At 41.7% G+C, this 17500-nt stretch overlaps 2 protein-coding genes across 6 annotated transcripts in view; both read right to left on the bottom strand.

Moving 5' to 3' along the window:
- Positions 1–7942, bottom strand: part of ildr1a (immunoglobulin-like domain containing receptor 1a) — a 12468-nt gene extending 4526 nt beyond the window's left edge. Inside the window, exons 1-5 of the mRNA XM_043249376.1 lie at positions 7749–7942; positions 7012–7182; positions 6572–6721; positions 6103–6222; positions 5420–5566 (exon numbers count right to left, since the gene is read on the bottom strand). Coding sequence (XP_043105311.1) covers positions 5420–5566; positions 6103–6222; positions 6572–6721; positions 7012–7182; positions 7749–7797 — 637 coding nt within the window. The 5' untranslated portion in view covers positions 7798–7942. The remainder of the gene's footprint in view (positions 1–5419; positions 5567–6102; positions 6223–6571; positions 6722–7011; positions 7183–7748) is intronic.
- A 2268-nt stretch (positions 7943–10210) lies between these two features.
- LOC122351317 (immunoglobulin-like domain-containing receptor 2) overlaps positions 10211–17500 on the bottom strand; it is a 19897-nt gene continuing 12607 nt past the window's right edge. For 2 of the 5 annotated variants that reach the window (XM_043248288.1, XM_043248301.1), the window contains 6 exons: positions 16682–16828; positions 16447–16608; positions 15200–15319; positions 13929–14136; positions 12859–13459; positions 10211–12507 (listed from right to left, as the gene is read on the bottom strand). In XM_043248288.1, coding sequence (XP_043104223.1) covers positions 12415–12507; positions 12859–13459; positions 13929–14136; positions 15200–15319; positions 16447–16608; positions 16682–16828 — 1331 coding nt within the window. In that variant the 3' untranslated portion in view covers positions 10211–12414. The remainder of the gene's footprint in view (positions 12508–12858; positions 13460–13928; positions 14137–15199; positions 15320–16446; positions 16609–16681; positions 16829–17500) is intronic. The other 3 variants (XM_043248297.1, XM_043248309.1, XM_043248316.1) reach the window with 3 other exon arrangements.

The raw sequence follows: 17500 nt of genomic DNA, 5'->3' as shown, positions 1-17500 counted from the left end.
CCATGAATGCACCAGATTTGTTCAAAAGTCACCAGATCGTACATAGCTTTATAAAAGTGAAAATCAACCAATACCCTGGACTTAACAAAAGCCAGGAAACACACGAGAACGTCATCACTAGAGCTTTGTTCAATTCTGTTTTTCCGGCTAATGTAAACAGCCAACTTTGCTTGTCCTAAAATAAAATTTAACAAGTGACAGATAGCACGTTTCTTCCTGGAATATTTAAAACCCAAAATAAAATTTTCACTTAAGAAGGTTTCAGTTAAACCTACAAAAGAGCTCATTTAGCTTCACAAACAGGGTTTTAGCCTAAAACAGTCCATGAAAGCATGAAAAACAGTTTCTCTTTGGAGACAGAAAGGGCATTCAGGACCCACTCCTGGGTTCATCACTGAAATAAAAGAATTAACGGCAATGGCACCATGCAAAACCTCCATTGTATGTCACCTACTCTCTTTGACAATGGTGGTTTATACAAAGATCTCCATTCGGGTTTTACATCACTGCTCAACTTTAAAACAGAACGCCATGGTGTGTCAATTCTGCTACCAATAACTTTCTTGTTAAAAACCAGCACACAAGCTTTGTACAAATTTTGCTTTCGCTGACAAGAAATCTAATAATAGGGAATCACGTGAAAATAAAAACTCTTTGTACTCTCATCAAGCATGGGTTGTACAAACAAACAGGGAAAGAATCCCCAGGATCAGGGCATTAACCCCTGCAAAAAGTCCTTTAACATGTGTTCTTCTTCAGCAGTAAAACATGTTCTTAATTTGGTCAAAAATTGGGTAAAAAGCGAACAGATCTGATGCCAAAAACTTGGAAGCTGTCTCCACCTGTCCAAAAAAGATCCAGTTAGTGTTAATAAATGTCCCAAAGTAAAACCTTGGCTTTCAGAAGGGAAGTGCTGAAACCGAGTAGACTGCATCGTGAAGCAACGTCCAGACGGGCTCCATGTATCAAAGGCTCCTGCAACAACCAGTAGAGTGAGGAGAAGTTCTCAGTCTTATAAATATGAAAAAACTCCATACTTTGAAGAGGTTACGATAAAAACAGGCAGTTCTGATACATCCAGTTTAGCAGGATCCATTAAAAAAAGTGCTTTATCGAGCCCAAGGCCTCCAAGTGTTCGTAAAATAACGCAACTAACTGTGCGCCAGCTGCAGTCCGTTGAGCCATCTAAAAAGCTTTGTAGAAACCGTAAACGGAAAGCAGCCATTCTACTTTGCAGGTGAATAACACCTTGCCCACCTTCATTTTTGGGGAGATATAAAATACTCTGTGGGATCCAATGTAGTTTGTCCCAAAAAAAATTAACAAGAAAGGCTTGAATTTTAGCTAAAAACTGTGGAGAGGGATCTACACAGGCCAGCCTATGCCAAAGCGAAGAAGCAACAAGATTGTTAATGATGAGAGTCCTCCCTCTATAGGACATATTTGGCAACAACCAATTCCATTTATCTAATCGGCCTTTGACCTTTTCCTGCACCCCTTCCCAATTTTTCTGTAAAACTCATCATCCCCAAGTAAACTCCCAAATATTTTATACCTCCCCTTCTCCAACACAACCCATCAGGAAGACGAGGTGGCCCATCAGACCACTGACCCAGTAAAACCGCATCACTTTTTTGCCAGTTAACTTGAGCAGAAGACAGTGTTCTAAAATCTTCAAATAAGTTAAGCAAAGACTGTGCATCGCTTCCTTTGCTTATGAACACTACAATGTCATCAGCGTATGCTGACAAACAAACATTATTATTAAAACTGGGAAAATACAAGCCACATAACTTGTTTCTTATTTGTTGAAGTAGAGGCTCTATGGCCAAAGAGTACAACATTCCAGAGAGGGAACAACCTTGTCTAACACCCTCAGAACCCGAAAAGGAGCGCATAAACCACCATTAATTTTCAGTGCACTCTCAACGTCACAATAGAGCACTTTAATCATGTCCACAAACTCTTTGCAGAAACCAAAAGCTGCCAAAGTATTCCAGAGATAAGAGTGCTCAACTCGATCAAAAGCCTTCTCTTGATCTAAGGATAACAAACCACAACTCAGATTTAAAAATTTAGAAATATGAAAAATGTCTCGAATTAAGGAAATATTATCAACTATAGATCTACCGGGTACACAATATGTTTGGTCCGGATGGATGACCTGCTCCAACACTCCAGCCAGTCTAGTAGCCAAAACTTTGGAAAGCAGTTTGTAATCGCTGCAAAGAAGTGAGACAGGGCGCCAGTTTTTGACATCAGTGAGGTCCCCTTTTTTGGAATCAGAGTGATAACCGCTCTCCGACAACTCAAAGGCAACCTGCTCCTCTGTCAAGCTATCGCTGAGTACCTCAAGCAGATCATCTCCCAGCTCTGACCAGAAAGCCTTATAAAAGTCGACCGGGAGGCCATCCACTCCTGGTGCCCTCCCAGACTCCATGCTTTGCAAGGCCTTGAAGAGCTCTTCCAGGGTCAACACTCCTGAGAGGTCAAAGTTAGCCTCTTCTGAGACTTTCGGCAAATTATCAAAAGACACTTTCCGCGCCATGCCCTGAATTAATCTCACTTCTGTACAGGTTCTGATAAAACATAACTGCTCTCATACGGATATCGGCAGGATCAGACAACAACACTCCATCCTCAGAGCGAAGTGCATAAATAAAACGTTTCTGCCCATTCTTTTTCCATGCTGAAAAAGTATTTAGAAGGTACATCCATCTGATCGATACTTTGGAAACGTGAACGGACTAAAGCCCCCTGTGCTCTACTCCCCAGTAGATCTGTTAGTTGTGCTTTCTTCAGAGCAGGCTTCTAAATGCCTAGCTTCACCACTAGACTGGGCTAGATTATGACACTCAATAATTTCTTTTCTAACGATTCTAAGGACAGAAGTAGCTCTTTAGTAACGTTGTGAGTGTACTGTTGTAAAACTGCTTAATTTGAATTTTACCAAGTCCCACCACTGTTGTACTGAATGAAGAGAGCCTTTGTTGCTCTGAAGCTTTCCCAGAAAAAACTAAAAGATTCTTTAAAAAATTGTCATTTAACAGTTTAGTGTTAAAGTGCCAATATGCACTCTTATGTTTTACTGAACACAAAAAAATTACAATGCACCATGCTGTGGTCCGAAAAACCAACCGTGTGATGTAACACTTATTAAAAATGTTAAGATGATGATTAAAACTGTAAAACCTATCCAATCTTGCCGAAGAGATAATATTATCCCGTGTATGAACCCAAGTATACTGTCTCTCCTTGCCATTTAAAGATCTCCAAATATCACATAATTCATATTTTTTTATAAAATGGATAAGACGATTGCGTGAAGCTAAGTGAGGTTCAACATGATTCCTGTCTAAATTTAGCTCTGTGCAATTAAAATCACCACCTAAGAACAGAAATTCTTCAGAACAACAATTTTGTAAGGTGGAAGATAGTAAATCAAAAAAACTAACCTTTCAACCGGTACAGTTGGAACATACACACAAATAAAAACAAAAACATAATTCTAAAAACAGCTCTGACTTTTAAAAGCCTACCTTTAACAATTTCATCAATCACATATGATACAGGACTAAAATTCTTTGCGAATAAAATAGCCACTCCTCCACTAACTGAAGTGTTGTGACTTAACACAGAAGTGCCATCAAATTCCTTCATCCAATCAACAGCATTGTTCAGGTCACTGTGAGTTTCTTGTAAAAAGTGACATCAATGTTTTTCTGTTTTATTGTTTCATATATTAATGCTCTTTTTCTAACATTCCTTGCGCCATTGATATTAAAAGTGGCTAAATGTACTACACTCATAAATAAAAAAAAAAAGAAAAAGAGCAAAGACCAGTCCTGCTCCTAAGATTAACCCGTGTCATTGTCTAAAGCAAATGTTAAGACTCCTCACAATTTTCTTTAAACGATACACTTCTTTATTTGTGAATGAACCTTCTACCATTAGACTTCTTGCTTTATCAACAAACTGTTTTAAGTCAGGAAAATATTCCTGCACTCGCACACCTCTCTTTGTTTTTGGTTGATCTGAGAAATAATTTGATATCTTCAAGCTCATAGCTCCGACCAATAACCTCATTCTGAGAAAGTGTCACACTGGAGTCAGAAGACTCTGCATCGCTCTCAGTCTCCAGATCCTCATCGTCATGCATTTCTATTTTTTTGCTTACTTTAGCATCTGGTACTTTGTTACTTTTCTTTCTTTTTGGGGCATTTTAAAATGGCTTGTTCTTCTTCCATTCCACAGCACTTAGCTATTTCACACATTTTCTGAAAATGCTCTGCACTATTCTCTGAAACCCTGTCAGCTTGTCCATCTCCAGTTTTGCCCATGTCACATTATCTGCGTCCTTGACCCTCATCCGAACGTATCTCGGCGTGTCGGCGCGACCGCTCCTCCACCGTCTCACTGGAAGAGGCCGGAGGAGACGCTGCCGCTGCCGGTGCCACTGAGCCCCTCTCCCGGGGGCTCCTCAGCCTCACCGCTAACCCCGCAAGATCACCACTCCCGGAGCGCCCTCCTACATTCCTTTCCTTTTCTGCAATTATTTCTGGACAATTTCGCATTAGATGACCAAAAGTCCCGCAGCTAAAACACTTCATCTTAGCGGTGGTCACAAAAAGCAACATAATCAAAATCACCAATTCGAAAATTTAAAGACACATCCAGATCAGCATCATCATTAATGATCATGTATGCGAACCGCCTAAAAGAAACAATATGTTTCAACAGAGGAGAACTACAGTTGATCGGGATCTTTTTAATGGGTGAAACCAGCTTCCCGTACCGGGATAAAGCTTGGGTTAAAATAAGATCACTCACAAAAGGTGGCACATTAGATATGGTGACTTTCTTAGCAGGTAGAGAGAGGGGAAGAACGGGGATGAGTTCTCCTTTAACGATTATACCATGCTCAACAACCTCGTTAGCTTTGTCTATGCTGTCTAAAAATAACGATAGCGCTGTTCATTCGAGAGGCTGAGAGCACACTCCCGTGCCCCACTACCTCACCCACTGCCAGGCAAGCCTCCTCCACACTCACCGCTGACGCCACCTTCACAGCGTGGCGTCGCGTGAGTGAGTTTAAAACTTCCACCCGCGGGGCCGACATGCCTCCTCAGAGTGAAGAGCACGCGGCCCAAACCAGCAAAGACTACCGCTAACTATACAGACAGAGATAGACAGAAAAGAAAAAAAGAAAAAGAGTTTCACTCACAACACTCCACACCTATTCCACTGCACTCACAGCACTCCGCTCACACTCGTACACCGGAAGTGAGAGAGAGAGAGAGAGAGAGACAGAGAGAGAGAGAGAGAGAGAGAGAGAGAGTGTGAGAGTGTGTGTGTGTGAGAGAGAGAGTAAGTGTATACGTGTGTGTGTGTGTGTGTGTGAGAGAGTGTGTGTTCTAACGTTTTGCGGGGCAGCAGCAGGTCTCGGGGCAGCAGGGGCACCGCACATAACAGCAGCACTTCTGAGGACAGCACTGACAGCAGCAGATACAGAAGAGGATGATGAGCATCAGTGCTCCGAGGACGATGAGGAGAACCGTCAGCCAATCTAACAGGACCACACACACACACACACACACATTCAGATGCTCTCATCTGCACAAATCACTCAAGTCTGTTTTACACCAAAAAACACTTGAACAAACTAGTTTTTTTTGCAGTGTAGTCATCTGCTGTTTGTCATTTTTCTCATGTAATTGTTCTAGGATTTGTCCTAATCCTGTGGGTTCTGCTCAAATTTTTGATTTTGATCACATTTTTTCTGAAGATAAACATGTTTATTCATGAAAGTCAAAATATTAAATGTGGGTGAATATTTACAGAGTAATCCAAAAGACAAATTACAGGAGTATAGAACTGACTGGCAGCATCATCAAGGTACTTTCCCACAGAGACTGGTAGATCTATTAGTACTAACTCTTGACTTTAGCCATTTCTTGCAGTATGTGCCAATGGTGGCCCTTTAAAAATTCTAGCGCTTTTCAAATCTTTTACTTGAAGATTACTCAAGAAGATCAACCAGTTATAAACAGACTGTTGAGGGAAGAGTTTTTCTTCTGTTGTGTTCAACGATCATTCACTTACGGTAAACAATGAGCTTCATCTCTTGGTCTGAATCTCCGACCGTGTCTCCAGGTGCTTCCACAGCACAGAAATACATCCCGTTATCCCACCACATCACCTCCTGGATGACCAAATCAGCCTCTGACACACACACACACACACACACACACACACACACACACACACACACACACAGTCAGCAGAACTAAAACGCTTTCAGATTGGGAACTAGATTCTGGAAGATAAGCACTTCTTGGCTTATTTGCAGGAGGAGTGAAATTTAGCACATTATTCTTACTTTTCAACACTATTCTAGTTCTCTTTAGAAGTGAACCTGAGTGATGGTGAACTATAGTGAGCTAGTTTATTAAAGTTCACTATCACTCACGTTTAACACATTCGTATCCGTCTGTGAAGGTCAGAGATTAAACAATGAAGCAGGACAAAAGTAGTCTCACTGCAGGAGCGCAGCATGTCAAGCACGACTCACTGTTCTGGATGTATATTTTACGATCTCTGTACTCGTTGCCCAGCACCGCCTCACTGGATCCCAGTTTCTGAACCACGGTCCGAATGGTGCGTTGTGAATCCACGCAGTCATTGGCAGGGTCTCGACCCATCTGAAGGGAAGACTGGTACGCTGCAGCACAACACATGAGCATTAGCACCGATGAGATGACAGCTAATTCAGCTTCTGGTGTTGAACAGTTGTAGTTCAATCCATAAAACATTTGCCTAATTTGACTCTGGACACAGATCTAAATCTGCCGACATGAATGTATTTCTGCTTTGTCTCCACCACTTTGTGAATCCACTCGTGACAGTGATGATGATGATGATGATGATCTCCAGTCGTTGCTCTGATGTATTCATCACTTCCACACATCTCACACACAGACACACCAGAAGATGATGTGAGAAGAGCTCTACCTGTGGAGTAGTAGTCCAGAACAGGGTCTTTACAGAAGGACTTGTATCTCCAGGTGACCACCACGTTCTGCAGCGAAACGGAGGTGGAGTAATCACAGCGCAGCGTGACCGAAGCGAAGAGAGTGGTGCGTTTCTCTGCCTCAGAGAGGGTGACCTGGATAGACAGAGTCCCTGAAAGAGTGGAAGCGAAAGCGTGTTAGCGTGCGTGTGTGTGTGTGTGTGTGTGTGTGTCAGAGACTGAGTTAGCTAGCACAGAAACACACAGGCTGCCAAACCTGTAAAACTGGTCATGAGACAAAGAGCAGGAAATTCTTAACTAGCTCCAGACAAATTCTGTATCGGTGTCTAAACTGTTTATAAAGATTCACGTTCAACACAATATTTGTGGAAACCTCATTTCTTTGAATCTCTTGTTTTTCAAATGTACTTTCAGTCATAATCACTGCATCTCTGTGTTATTTATTTTCTTTTTTATTTCTCTGAATTCCATATTTTCTTATCCTTGAGTGCTATTTTTACACACGTATATCCCATCAGTCTTTCTAGGTTTGTATAATTTTTTTAATCGGATTCTTTGTGTCAGCAGTCGTTGGTCACGTGACCGATACGGACGCGCACAGGTGACTCTGTACCTGTTTCCACTGATCAACCTTCACAAAGTCACACTATTACTGTCCTTCTCTCAGTGAAATGGAGGTGTGTGTGTGTGTGTGTGTGTGTGTGAAGAGCAGACTCACCTAAGGGCAGGAGACTCAGAAGCAGCGCAGACACGATCATCCTCCTCATGATGATCTGATAAACTCCAGAAACCGCGAACCGAAACCAGCGCGAGAGAGAATCTGAAAAAGCTCGTTCAAAACTGCATTTTATTCGAGAAACTTTAGCGTTTAGCTGCTTCTCTCTCAGAGTCCGGCTTGTGTTTCCTCTGCTCTCCTCTTCATCTCACTCCCAGTCATCATCATCAATACTCCACCCACAAACAGGTGCTTCTTATAGCGCGCATGCGCACAGGTAACACGAGCAGCCCGCGAACTTCGTTAAAACTCATAAATATGTGTCGATCCCTAAACACATCTATACTACAAGGTTCTCCTCATTCTGTTTTACTCGTTATAATGGGACTTTATATTGTTGGTCTCTTGGTCACCGTTTTTTGTAAAGTAGATGGTTTGTAATGTTTGTAATGGTATTTGTATTGGGTTTTTTTCCGTCAGGATCGACGTCGATGTTTAATATTTAATATCTGTAAGTCTGATATATGTGAGTTGGGATAAAAACATCATTTTTTCTGAAGCAGTTCTACAGCGACGCCACGCGGACGAGGACAGTACTGCTCTACAGACACAGCTTCCGTTTATAATGACCTCATGACCTCCGAGACCGCTGGACTCTGACAGGACAGAGGTTCTTTAACGTGGTTTTCACTCGACAGACTCTGAAAGAAATCATTTCAGTTTGTGCGAGCTCAGTTCATATAAACAAAGACTCCAGAAAGCTCGAGATCGACATGAAGGAGCTTTTTACATCATAAACCAATGAAGCCTTCACCCCAGAACACATGAACGTGTGTTTGACCTGTGATCATATTAAAGTAATGTTCAAACGAGTATAGTGCTGCTTTCTGTTCAGATCAGATGTTCTTCTTTGAAGATCCGGGTTTCTCCAGCAGATGGTGATATAATGATGTCTGACCCTCAGATCTCAGAGAAACAGATCCTGACCGAGGAGGTCTAGCACACACACACACACACATACACACACACACACACACACAGACACAGACACACACACACACACACACACACACACACACACACACACACACACACTCACACACACACACACACACACACACACACACACACAGCACACACACACACACACACACACACACACACACACACACACACACACACACACACACACACGCGCACACACACACACACACACACACACACACACACACACACACACACACACACACACACACACACACACACACACACACACACACACACACACACACACACACACACACACACACACACACACACACACACACACACACACACACACACACACACACACACACACACACACACACACACACACACACACACACACACACACACACACACACACACACACACACACACACACACACACACACACACACACACACACACACACACACACACACACACACACACACACACACACACACACACACACACACACACACACACACACACACAGACACACACACACACACACACACACACACACACACACACACACACTCGCGCACACACACACACACACACACACACACACACACACACACACACACACACACACACACACACTGAGGACTGAGCCAAAGGCTAAGAATTAGTGTATGTTTCTTCTGTTCCAGTCAGCTTCTGAAACTAACAAGATATTGCGTGGAAGATGAAAAACTGTAACATGGCTGTTTTAATAATAATACCGTGGACTTGTGTTATTTCTATATTCAGCTCATCGTAATTAATACACTTCCACTCTGCTGCTAGAAGAAAACAATATTATTTATTTATTTCTGAATCATTTTCACAGATGAAGTCCCCGAGAGGCCTGAGAGTCGTCTGATTCAGCTCGTGCTGTAGATTGTTCAGCAAACTAAATATTTTAAATGGTTCTTTACAAAACATCTTTAATGAACAAAAAAGGCTTAAGCAGCTTTATGTTTTTAGTAAATACATGCTCTGTTTGGAAGCTTGTCTTCACCACTGAATAAAAATGTAAAAATGGTTATTACAACTTTTTACAATATAACTTGCAATTGCTACTATATCTCATGATTCTGAAAAAAGTCATAATTGTGAGATATAGTAGCAATTACAAGTTATAGAGTCCAGTATTGAGTGAAGAAAAAGACTGATTTGTTTGAAATGACATCTTTATATCTTGTAGAAGTCACAACAAACTTGTGGCAGAAATGGGCTTCTGTATCCACGGGATGACTGACAGACAGAGTGTGTGTGTGTGTGTGTGTGTGTGTGTGTGTGTGTGAGGTTTCCATCTCAAAACTGTTGTGTTCAGTGCGTCACTATTGTCTAAACAATGAACAAAGGGCCTCATGACTCACACTTACACACACTGAAGTACCACACAAACACAAAAAGAGTGATATGAGAGCTTAAAATAACTGAACACACACGAGTCTGCTAGATTTTTACTGAAATTCATTCAGTCTGCACACAGACCATTCATGTAAAAACATAGAAAATGTAAACAGTTGCATAAACATGATCTTCAGTCCTCATGTAATTCTATGAAATGTTTTCTCAAGTATTGGAACAAGATGACTTTGTGTGACGCAGATAGAGAAAGGCAGTGCGTCCAGCAGATCCAGATGAGCTCATCAGAGCCTCCAGACACCTTACACTGAAGCTATTGACCCCAGATGAACATACTTCTCAGTACTAACACTGAAAACCCTCTCTTATTGATCTAACGGTTAGATCTCAGCTTGGGTTATGAAAACCAGAGTCAAGCCCAAAAAAACACAATATCATCACTTGTTTTTTTAGACAATAATGGTCTGTATCTCACAATACTGATAAAAGCATGAGTGTTTAACAAGATCTGCAATAATATTAATTAGTTAGCAAGTGTCTTGTTTTTACAATAAAAACTCATTCATTCAGAGCACTTTAGGATTATACAGAAGAAGAAGAAGAAGAAGAAGACCGTGTCCCGGCTGTTTGGGATCAGTACGGTTTCAGATGCTTTTAATGGTTGAATTTATTTAATCACAAATTCAGAAAGATCTGTAACATTGTGAAATATTGGTTTCCTATTGAATTTGCAGTTTTCAGTTTGACGTGATCCTTCAGAAATCCTTCTAATATACTGATTTATTATCAGTGTTGAAACATTGTTTTGAACCTGTGATATCCTTTTTTCTTCGATCCTTTGATGATTTAAAAAGTAAAACTAAAAAACTAAAATGGCATTTATTGGAAATATAAATATTTTAATATATTTCCTATCACTTTTCATCATTTAATTCATGCTTGCTGAACAAAATTATTTATTTATTTCTTTTTTAAGGAAATAAATAAAATACTGACCCCACTTTTGAATAGTAGTTTATATCAAAATCTTTTTTTAAACTTTTTACTTATCAATGAATCCTTAAATTATCTCTTGCACCAACAACAGTTTCAACACAGATTATGAATCAGAATAATATGATAATGATTTCTGAAAGATCACGTGACACTGAAGAGTAATGATGCTGAAAATACAGCTGCGCTTCACAGAAATAAATTACACTTTAAAGTATATTAAAATAGAAAACTGTTACTTTACATAATAATATTTCTCAAAATTAAATCAAATAGAATAGACCTCTTTAAAAAAATCTTACTGATCCCAGAATTTTGTGTATGCTAGTCTTATAAACGACATCCAGTAACACTCAGCATAAACCTCATCATTTCTTCGATATCATAAACGTTCTGGTGAACTCTCTCCATGCTCAGAGTCAAAGCTGTGAGGCATTTTAGCGGCGTGGCAGTAAAACTCTTTCAGTACGAGTTCAGCGCGGCGTGAAGAAGACATCAAACCACAAGCGAGTCTCTGCTCAGAAGAGTGCTCTGTTCAGAAAGAGACAGAAGAGTGAGCAGAAGCAGAGAACCTGAGAGTTTGAGCAGATTAGTCTCGTCAAGCGTTGAGAGTCTGCAGGAGAAGCCATTATTCTGCAATTATTAGGACCAGACGTGTTATAATATAATGAATAACACACACACAAAACAAATTCAAAGCAAAAGTCCAACCCTGAAAAGCTGCCTGATTCTTCAAGTTGCACTCCATAAGATTTCCACCTGTATTTATTAGTGCTGTCAAACCTTTCATTGTGATTGACGTAATGTGTATGTATACTGTGTAGATGTGTATGTATAAAAGTACACGCGTGCATGTATATATGAAAGACAGACATGTAAATAAATGTAAATATGTGTTTCTAAATACATTATAAACATCCACAGAACTTTTATTGAGGACGTGACTAATGGTCTGACAGCACACTTTCGTCTCTGCTGAACTTCTATTCTTCTTCTTATTAAAGTACAGCAGTACCTGTGTCTGTAAAAGCAGAAACATCATCTTGTAGTGGAAGTCTGGGTATTAAACTGAAGATCGTGGATTAATTTTCTTCAGCGATCGACGTACTAAACTCACGCAGAGCCCAAAACTATCCACAGAGCAAATACTGCAGTGTCTTTTATAATGTTCTCTTTCTAGACTCCTAACGTCTCAGTACGGTTAGTTGTGTTAGAGCTTGTCATGTCGGGGAGGAATGAAGCAGCAAGCAGCAGAACTGATTTACTGATATTCTAGTTACCTGTGCTCAGCTTATTTTCTGTTGTCAAATCGAGGTACAAATCGAACCGTGATTGAAAGACCTAGGTCGGAATCAAACTGCGTGCTTTGTTCATCGAAAAATGTCTACAAGAGATATGAACAATATAAATGGTAAGGATGACGACTGGCAAGAGGAAATCTTATAGAGTGCTCTCTCTTCTACTCGATTGTTTCCTTCATATTTGAGGTCTCTTTTTAAATTAACTCACACATTTTCCCATTAATGTTACCAGCTGTGTTGGAGGTTTTCAGGACTACTCTTTAAATCTCAAATCTTTTTTTTCGTTCCTACAGCCTTGCTTTGATTGAAGTGGCTTCATTCTGTGGACCTTTTGTGCTTTTCTTTCACTGCACTAATGCGAGACAGCGCTGCGAGGGTTTTATTCCTTCTTTGAATGGAGCAGTAAAGTCACAAAGAGTCTACAGATAACTCACCACTTTCCGCGGGCGGCTCAGCTCCTCCGGCCCGGAGCGTGTGTATCTGAACGGCTGTTGTCCGCCGGACCGCTCCAGCTCCTTCTCTGTGTACGGCGGCAGAGACTCGTTGTCCTCGGCCGTCCGCTGACGAGGGGACTGTTTGCTGGGAGTCCTGATCTGGACACGCTCACTACTCTTCTTGGAGCTGCTTTTGGACGGAGTGTCCGAGTCGTCTTCCATCTGTCCGGTTTTTGAAGCGCCGCTCTTCGGAGCGTTAGCTTTACGTTCCAGTAAACTGTTGAGAATGGCAGGGTCGTAGTCTGGCCTTCGATCTCTTCCGCTCTGATCCCACTGGGCTTGACCGTTCCCCCAGGTGTCCCGGTTTTTTCCAGGTAAGGGCGGAGGGCTCGGGGGACGTCTCCCTGGACTGTTCTTGGGACGATAAAATGGGGAACGCTCCCGCTCTCGCTCTCTGTAGTCGTCCACCCTGTTCCCGATGTCACCGTGTCGTCCTCGCTGCATGTACTCCATGGCAAACTCCTCCAGCTCATCCACAGATCCAGTCCTTCCTCGATCCTGGAAAGTCTTCCTCTGCAGGTGCTCCGAGCGAGGCTTCCAGCTGAAACACACCACTTCCAGAATCAGATGCCTTTTTTTTGTAATGAGTAAATTAACTTTTTAACTCGGAAAATAGGAAATATCGGAGTTATTTTCTCAACTATCTCCAGTTCCTCTGTTTGACTGACAGCTCATCAGCATGTATTTCCTCAAAAACACAGTCAGTGTTCCTCAAAATCAAATGCAATAATGAAATATTTGAAACAAGACAAATATAATTTATGTATTTAAGCAATATATTTGCAAAAAGTACACATTTGTGTATCATTTTTATTTGAACTGTGTTCTTCTCCTGCGTCGTAATCTTCATCTGATTAGTTTGATCTGTCCTCTACTGTACAGACTACAACTTCCTTCAGACTGAGGTTATTTAAGTAGTGCAACATTGTAATGCATTACTTTAAAAAGTTTTCTTCCCGGTCACTGCTGTGATCCTCTCACTGTTTAGTAAGGCTCTAGTCGTCTGTTACCTCGGGCGTTCATCTGCCACTCGATTTCTGTGCGGTGGCTGTCGAGTGTATCTTCCCTCGTGAACGGGAGATAAATCTGTGGCTCGGAGGTCAGCGGGGTCATCGAGGTCAGGAATGGCCGGTAGAGCCTTCTTCTGGACTTGTCGAAAGGTTTGGCGAAAGTCGGTTTCTACATCGTGTAGCGAGCTCAGCTCAGACATACTGCAGGCTGCAAATGATCAGAAATCAGAAGAGACGTCTCTGACAGCTCAGGTCTTCAGCCCAGCCCTGGATCACCCAGCCTGCCTCAACACACCTGACCTGGGACTTCAGGTGTGTTTCAGTAGGACAGCGGGTCCCCAGGAACACGGCTGAAGACCTATGCATTAGAAATACATCATTTATATCAGGAACATAAACAGAATTTAGAGCGCTACAAGAAAAGCTTGAAAAGCCTGAAAAAAGCTTTAGAGCAGTGGTTTTCAAACCCTGGGGCACGATGCTTGATTGGGTCGCCTGGATGATTTCATGAAAATGAATATATGTATGTAAGAAACCTCAAGAAACCAGCAAATGTAACATTAATAACAAAATAAACAAACAACTAAATGAAAGGATAGAGCAGCGTTCCATCACAGATTCCAGCGTGTTTCTGTCTCTCTGCACTCCAGTGGTCTTTAAAAGGTTTCTTATTATAACGTGTTTTATAGTGCTGAACAGTGGAGCCAATCACAGAAATATCTGTTGATTTCATGAACACAGCATCTAATCAGAGCTGTTTTAGATAATAATAATCCACTCACCGCTCAAAACATCTTTGTTCAGTCCTGAATTCTGCAAGCTGTTCCTCTCATTATAACAAACAATGTGTGGACTCAATGAAAATAATAGTCATAATCATAACAACGGACCGGACAAAATAGGATATTTTGTACATTTCTTAATGCAAATGTATAAAATTATGTTATTATATTTTTTCTTAGTAATATGCATTGCTATGCACTTATATAGTTGCATACAACTATAAAGGCGATTTTAAAAAAATAGTTGGAATGAGACGTTTGTGCTCCAGGGTCACAGATGTCAAGATAGATGTGCATGACAGCTGAAGCCCCCTCGTTTACATGAGAAGCACAGAAAGCATCCTTCTGGAGTTCTCCAGGGGTGCAGCTCTCATTAACACAGGATCTGTCTGAAAACCACTTAGAAAACACTGAGGAAGAGTCAAGCATGCAGCTCTTACATAGGAGACAGAGAAGCGTGTGTGTGGACTTGTCAGGGATTTGTCTTACAGTTTGGACTGCTGCTAAGCGTCTGAGATGGGTTAAACTGAGCGAGCTGCTTCTCCACGAACTGCAGCACCTTCAGAGAGCTCTGATCTGATGCCGGCTGCGGATGGAAACCACTGCGCACTACAGGAGATACACCGCACGTGTGTGTTTTGGTCATTCAGGCCATTTTTAAGTAATCCTGTACTCAGAACTGGATGGAGCATTTCAGTGTGAAGGTTAGGGTAAGCACACAAACAAAACAATACACAGTTAAATCAGTGGGGGTCTTGAAGAATATGTGCCTAATATTGAATGTTAAATCATATTACACGGGTTGACATGTTAATATAATCCTAGATCAGAGGTGAAAGATTTGGTCTGCAGTCCATAACCAAGGGCTTGAGCTCATGACTCGATCTGATCTCCAAGAATGCTGTGGATTTATTTGCTCTGTACATGTTTAAAAGGGTCATATAATGTTGCTAAAGAAAACATTATTTGGTGTATTTGGTGTAATGCAATGTGTTTATGGGGTTTAAGTTTCCTCTAAGCCCCGCTTCCTGAACGGGTTGATTTGTATAAAGCTCAGCGAGGTGTTCTCTGATTGGCCAGCTAACAGTGTGTTGTGATTGGCTGAATACCTCAAACGTTTGGAGGAAGTGTTATGCTTTGTGCCAATTTTCACGCCATAGTTCAGACGCGGAGCAGGCCACGGGACAGTTTTAGGCTTCTCCTGATTTTTATATTTTAGACATCCATTAATTAGTGATGAAAAAATGCAGCACAGAAGATCTTTGATATTTTAATTATTTACTAATAAACAAGTGTTTTCTGAGTCTGTCGCAAAGATGAATTTCCTGACTCTCCATCTCCTCACAGACACGCCTTTATTGTAATAATTAAGATTATAATGAAATAATTTTTTTTTCCATGAAGTAAAGTCATGTAAAACTTCTTTGCAGTTCTTTATTTTGTAAAATGAATGAAAGTATTAAAATAAATGAAATTTTTTTTCATTCAAAGATTTTATTTATTTTATTTTATCTCATTAAAGTGATCAGTGTTTTGGCGTTCATTTTAAAAACTTTATTTTCATTTGAAACAATTCAATTCTTTTAAAAGTATATGTGGCACTGATTTGACTTCATAGTAAATGATCTCCTATACTATACATACAAGTCTGCTTGCAGATTTATTACCTTCAAACTCCTTTTAAGTTCTATACTGCTGTAGTAAATCAACTGAATAATTGACCAGAGCACACTGACCTGAGCCGCCGGTTTCCAGCGAGGGTGCAGCGGACAGGCTCGGGTCGATGAGGGAGGGTGGAGCGATGGGCACCATGGTGGGCATCCCAGGGATGTAGTATGGAGGGAGCATGGACACAGGAGTGGGCGGCACTGACTTGATGCCCTTCCCTGCTTCATACACTGTTTCAGAGAGAGACACGGTCAGCTGCGGTCGTGTGTCAGAGGCGTGATGGTGTGTGTTTGAGGGACTCACGGTGCCGAGGGCAGCAGCAGGTGTCTGGACAGCAGCAGCATCTTACGTAACAGCAACATGAATGAGGACAGCACTGACACCAGCAGACTCCCACCAGCAGGATGACCAGCAGACTGCCCACGAGCACAGCACTCACAAACACCCACTCTACAGAGAGAGCAGAGTGAGCGTCAGCAACACACACACACACACACACACACACTCTACAGAGAGAGCAGAGTGAGCACTCTACAGAGAGAGCACACACGTCAGCACACACACACACACACACACACACACACACACACACACACTCTACAGAGAGCAGAGTGACACTACAGAGAGCAGACACACACTCTACAGAGAGAGCAGAGTGAGCATCAGCAACACACACACACACACACACTCTACACAGCAACACACACACACACACACACTCTACAGAGAGAGCAGAGTGAGCGCCAGCAACACACACACACACACACTCTACAGAGAGAGCAGAGTGAGCGTCAGCAACACACACACACACACACACACACACACACACACACACACACACACACTACAGAGAGAGCAGAGTGAGCACACACACACACACACACACACTCTACAGCAGAGTGAGCGTCAGCAACACACACACACACACACACACACTCTACAGAGAGAGCAGAGTGAGCGCCAGCAATACACACACACACACACACACACACACACTCTACAGAGAGAGCAGAGTGAGCGTCAGCACACACACACACACACACACACACACACACACACACACACACTCTACAGAGAGAGCAGAGTGAGCGTCAGCACACACACACACACACACACACACAC

This window comes from Puntigrus tetrazona, chromosome 1 (assembly GCF_018831695.1).
Source record: "Puntigrus tetrazona isolate hp1 chromosome 1, ASM1883169v1, whole genome shotgun sequence".
NCBI classification, from domain to species: Eukaryota; Metazoa; Chordata; class Actinopteri; order Cypriniformes; family Cyprinidae; genus Puntigrus; species Puntigrus tetrazona.
Note: the sequence above shows the minus strand (reverse complement) of the source record. Positions and strands in the feature narration are given on the sequence as shown.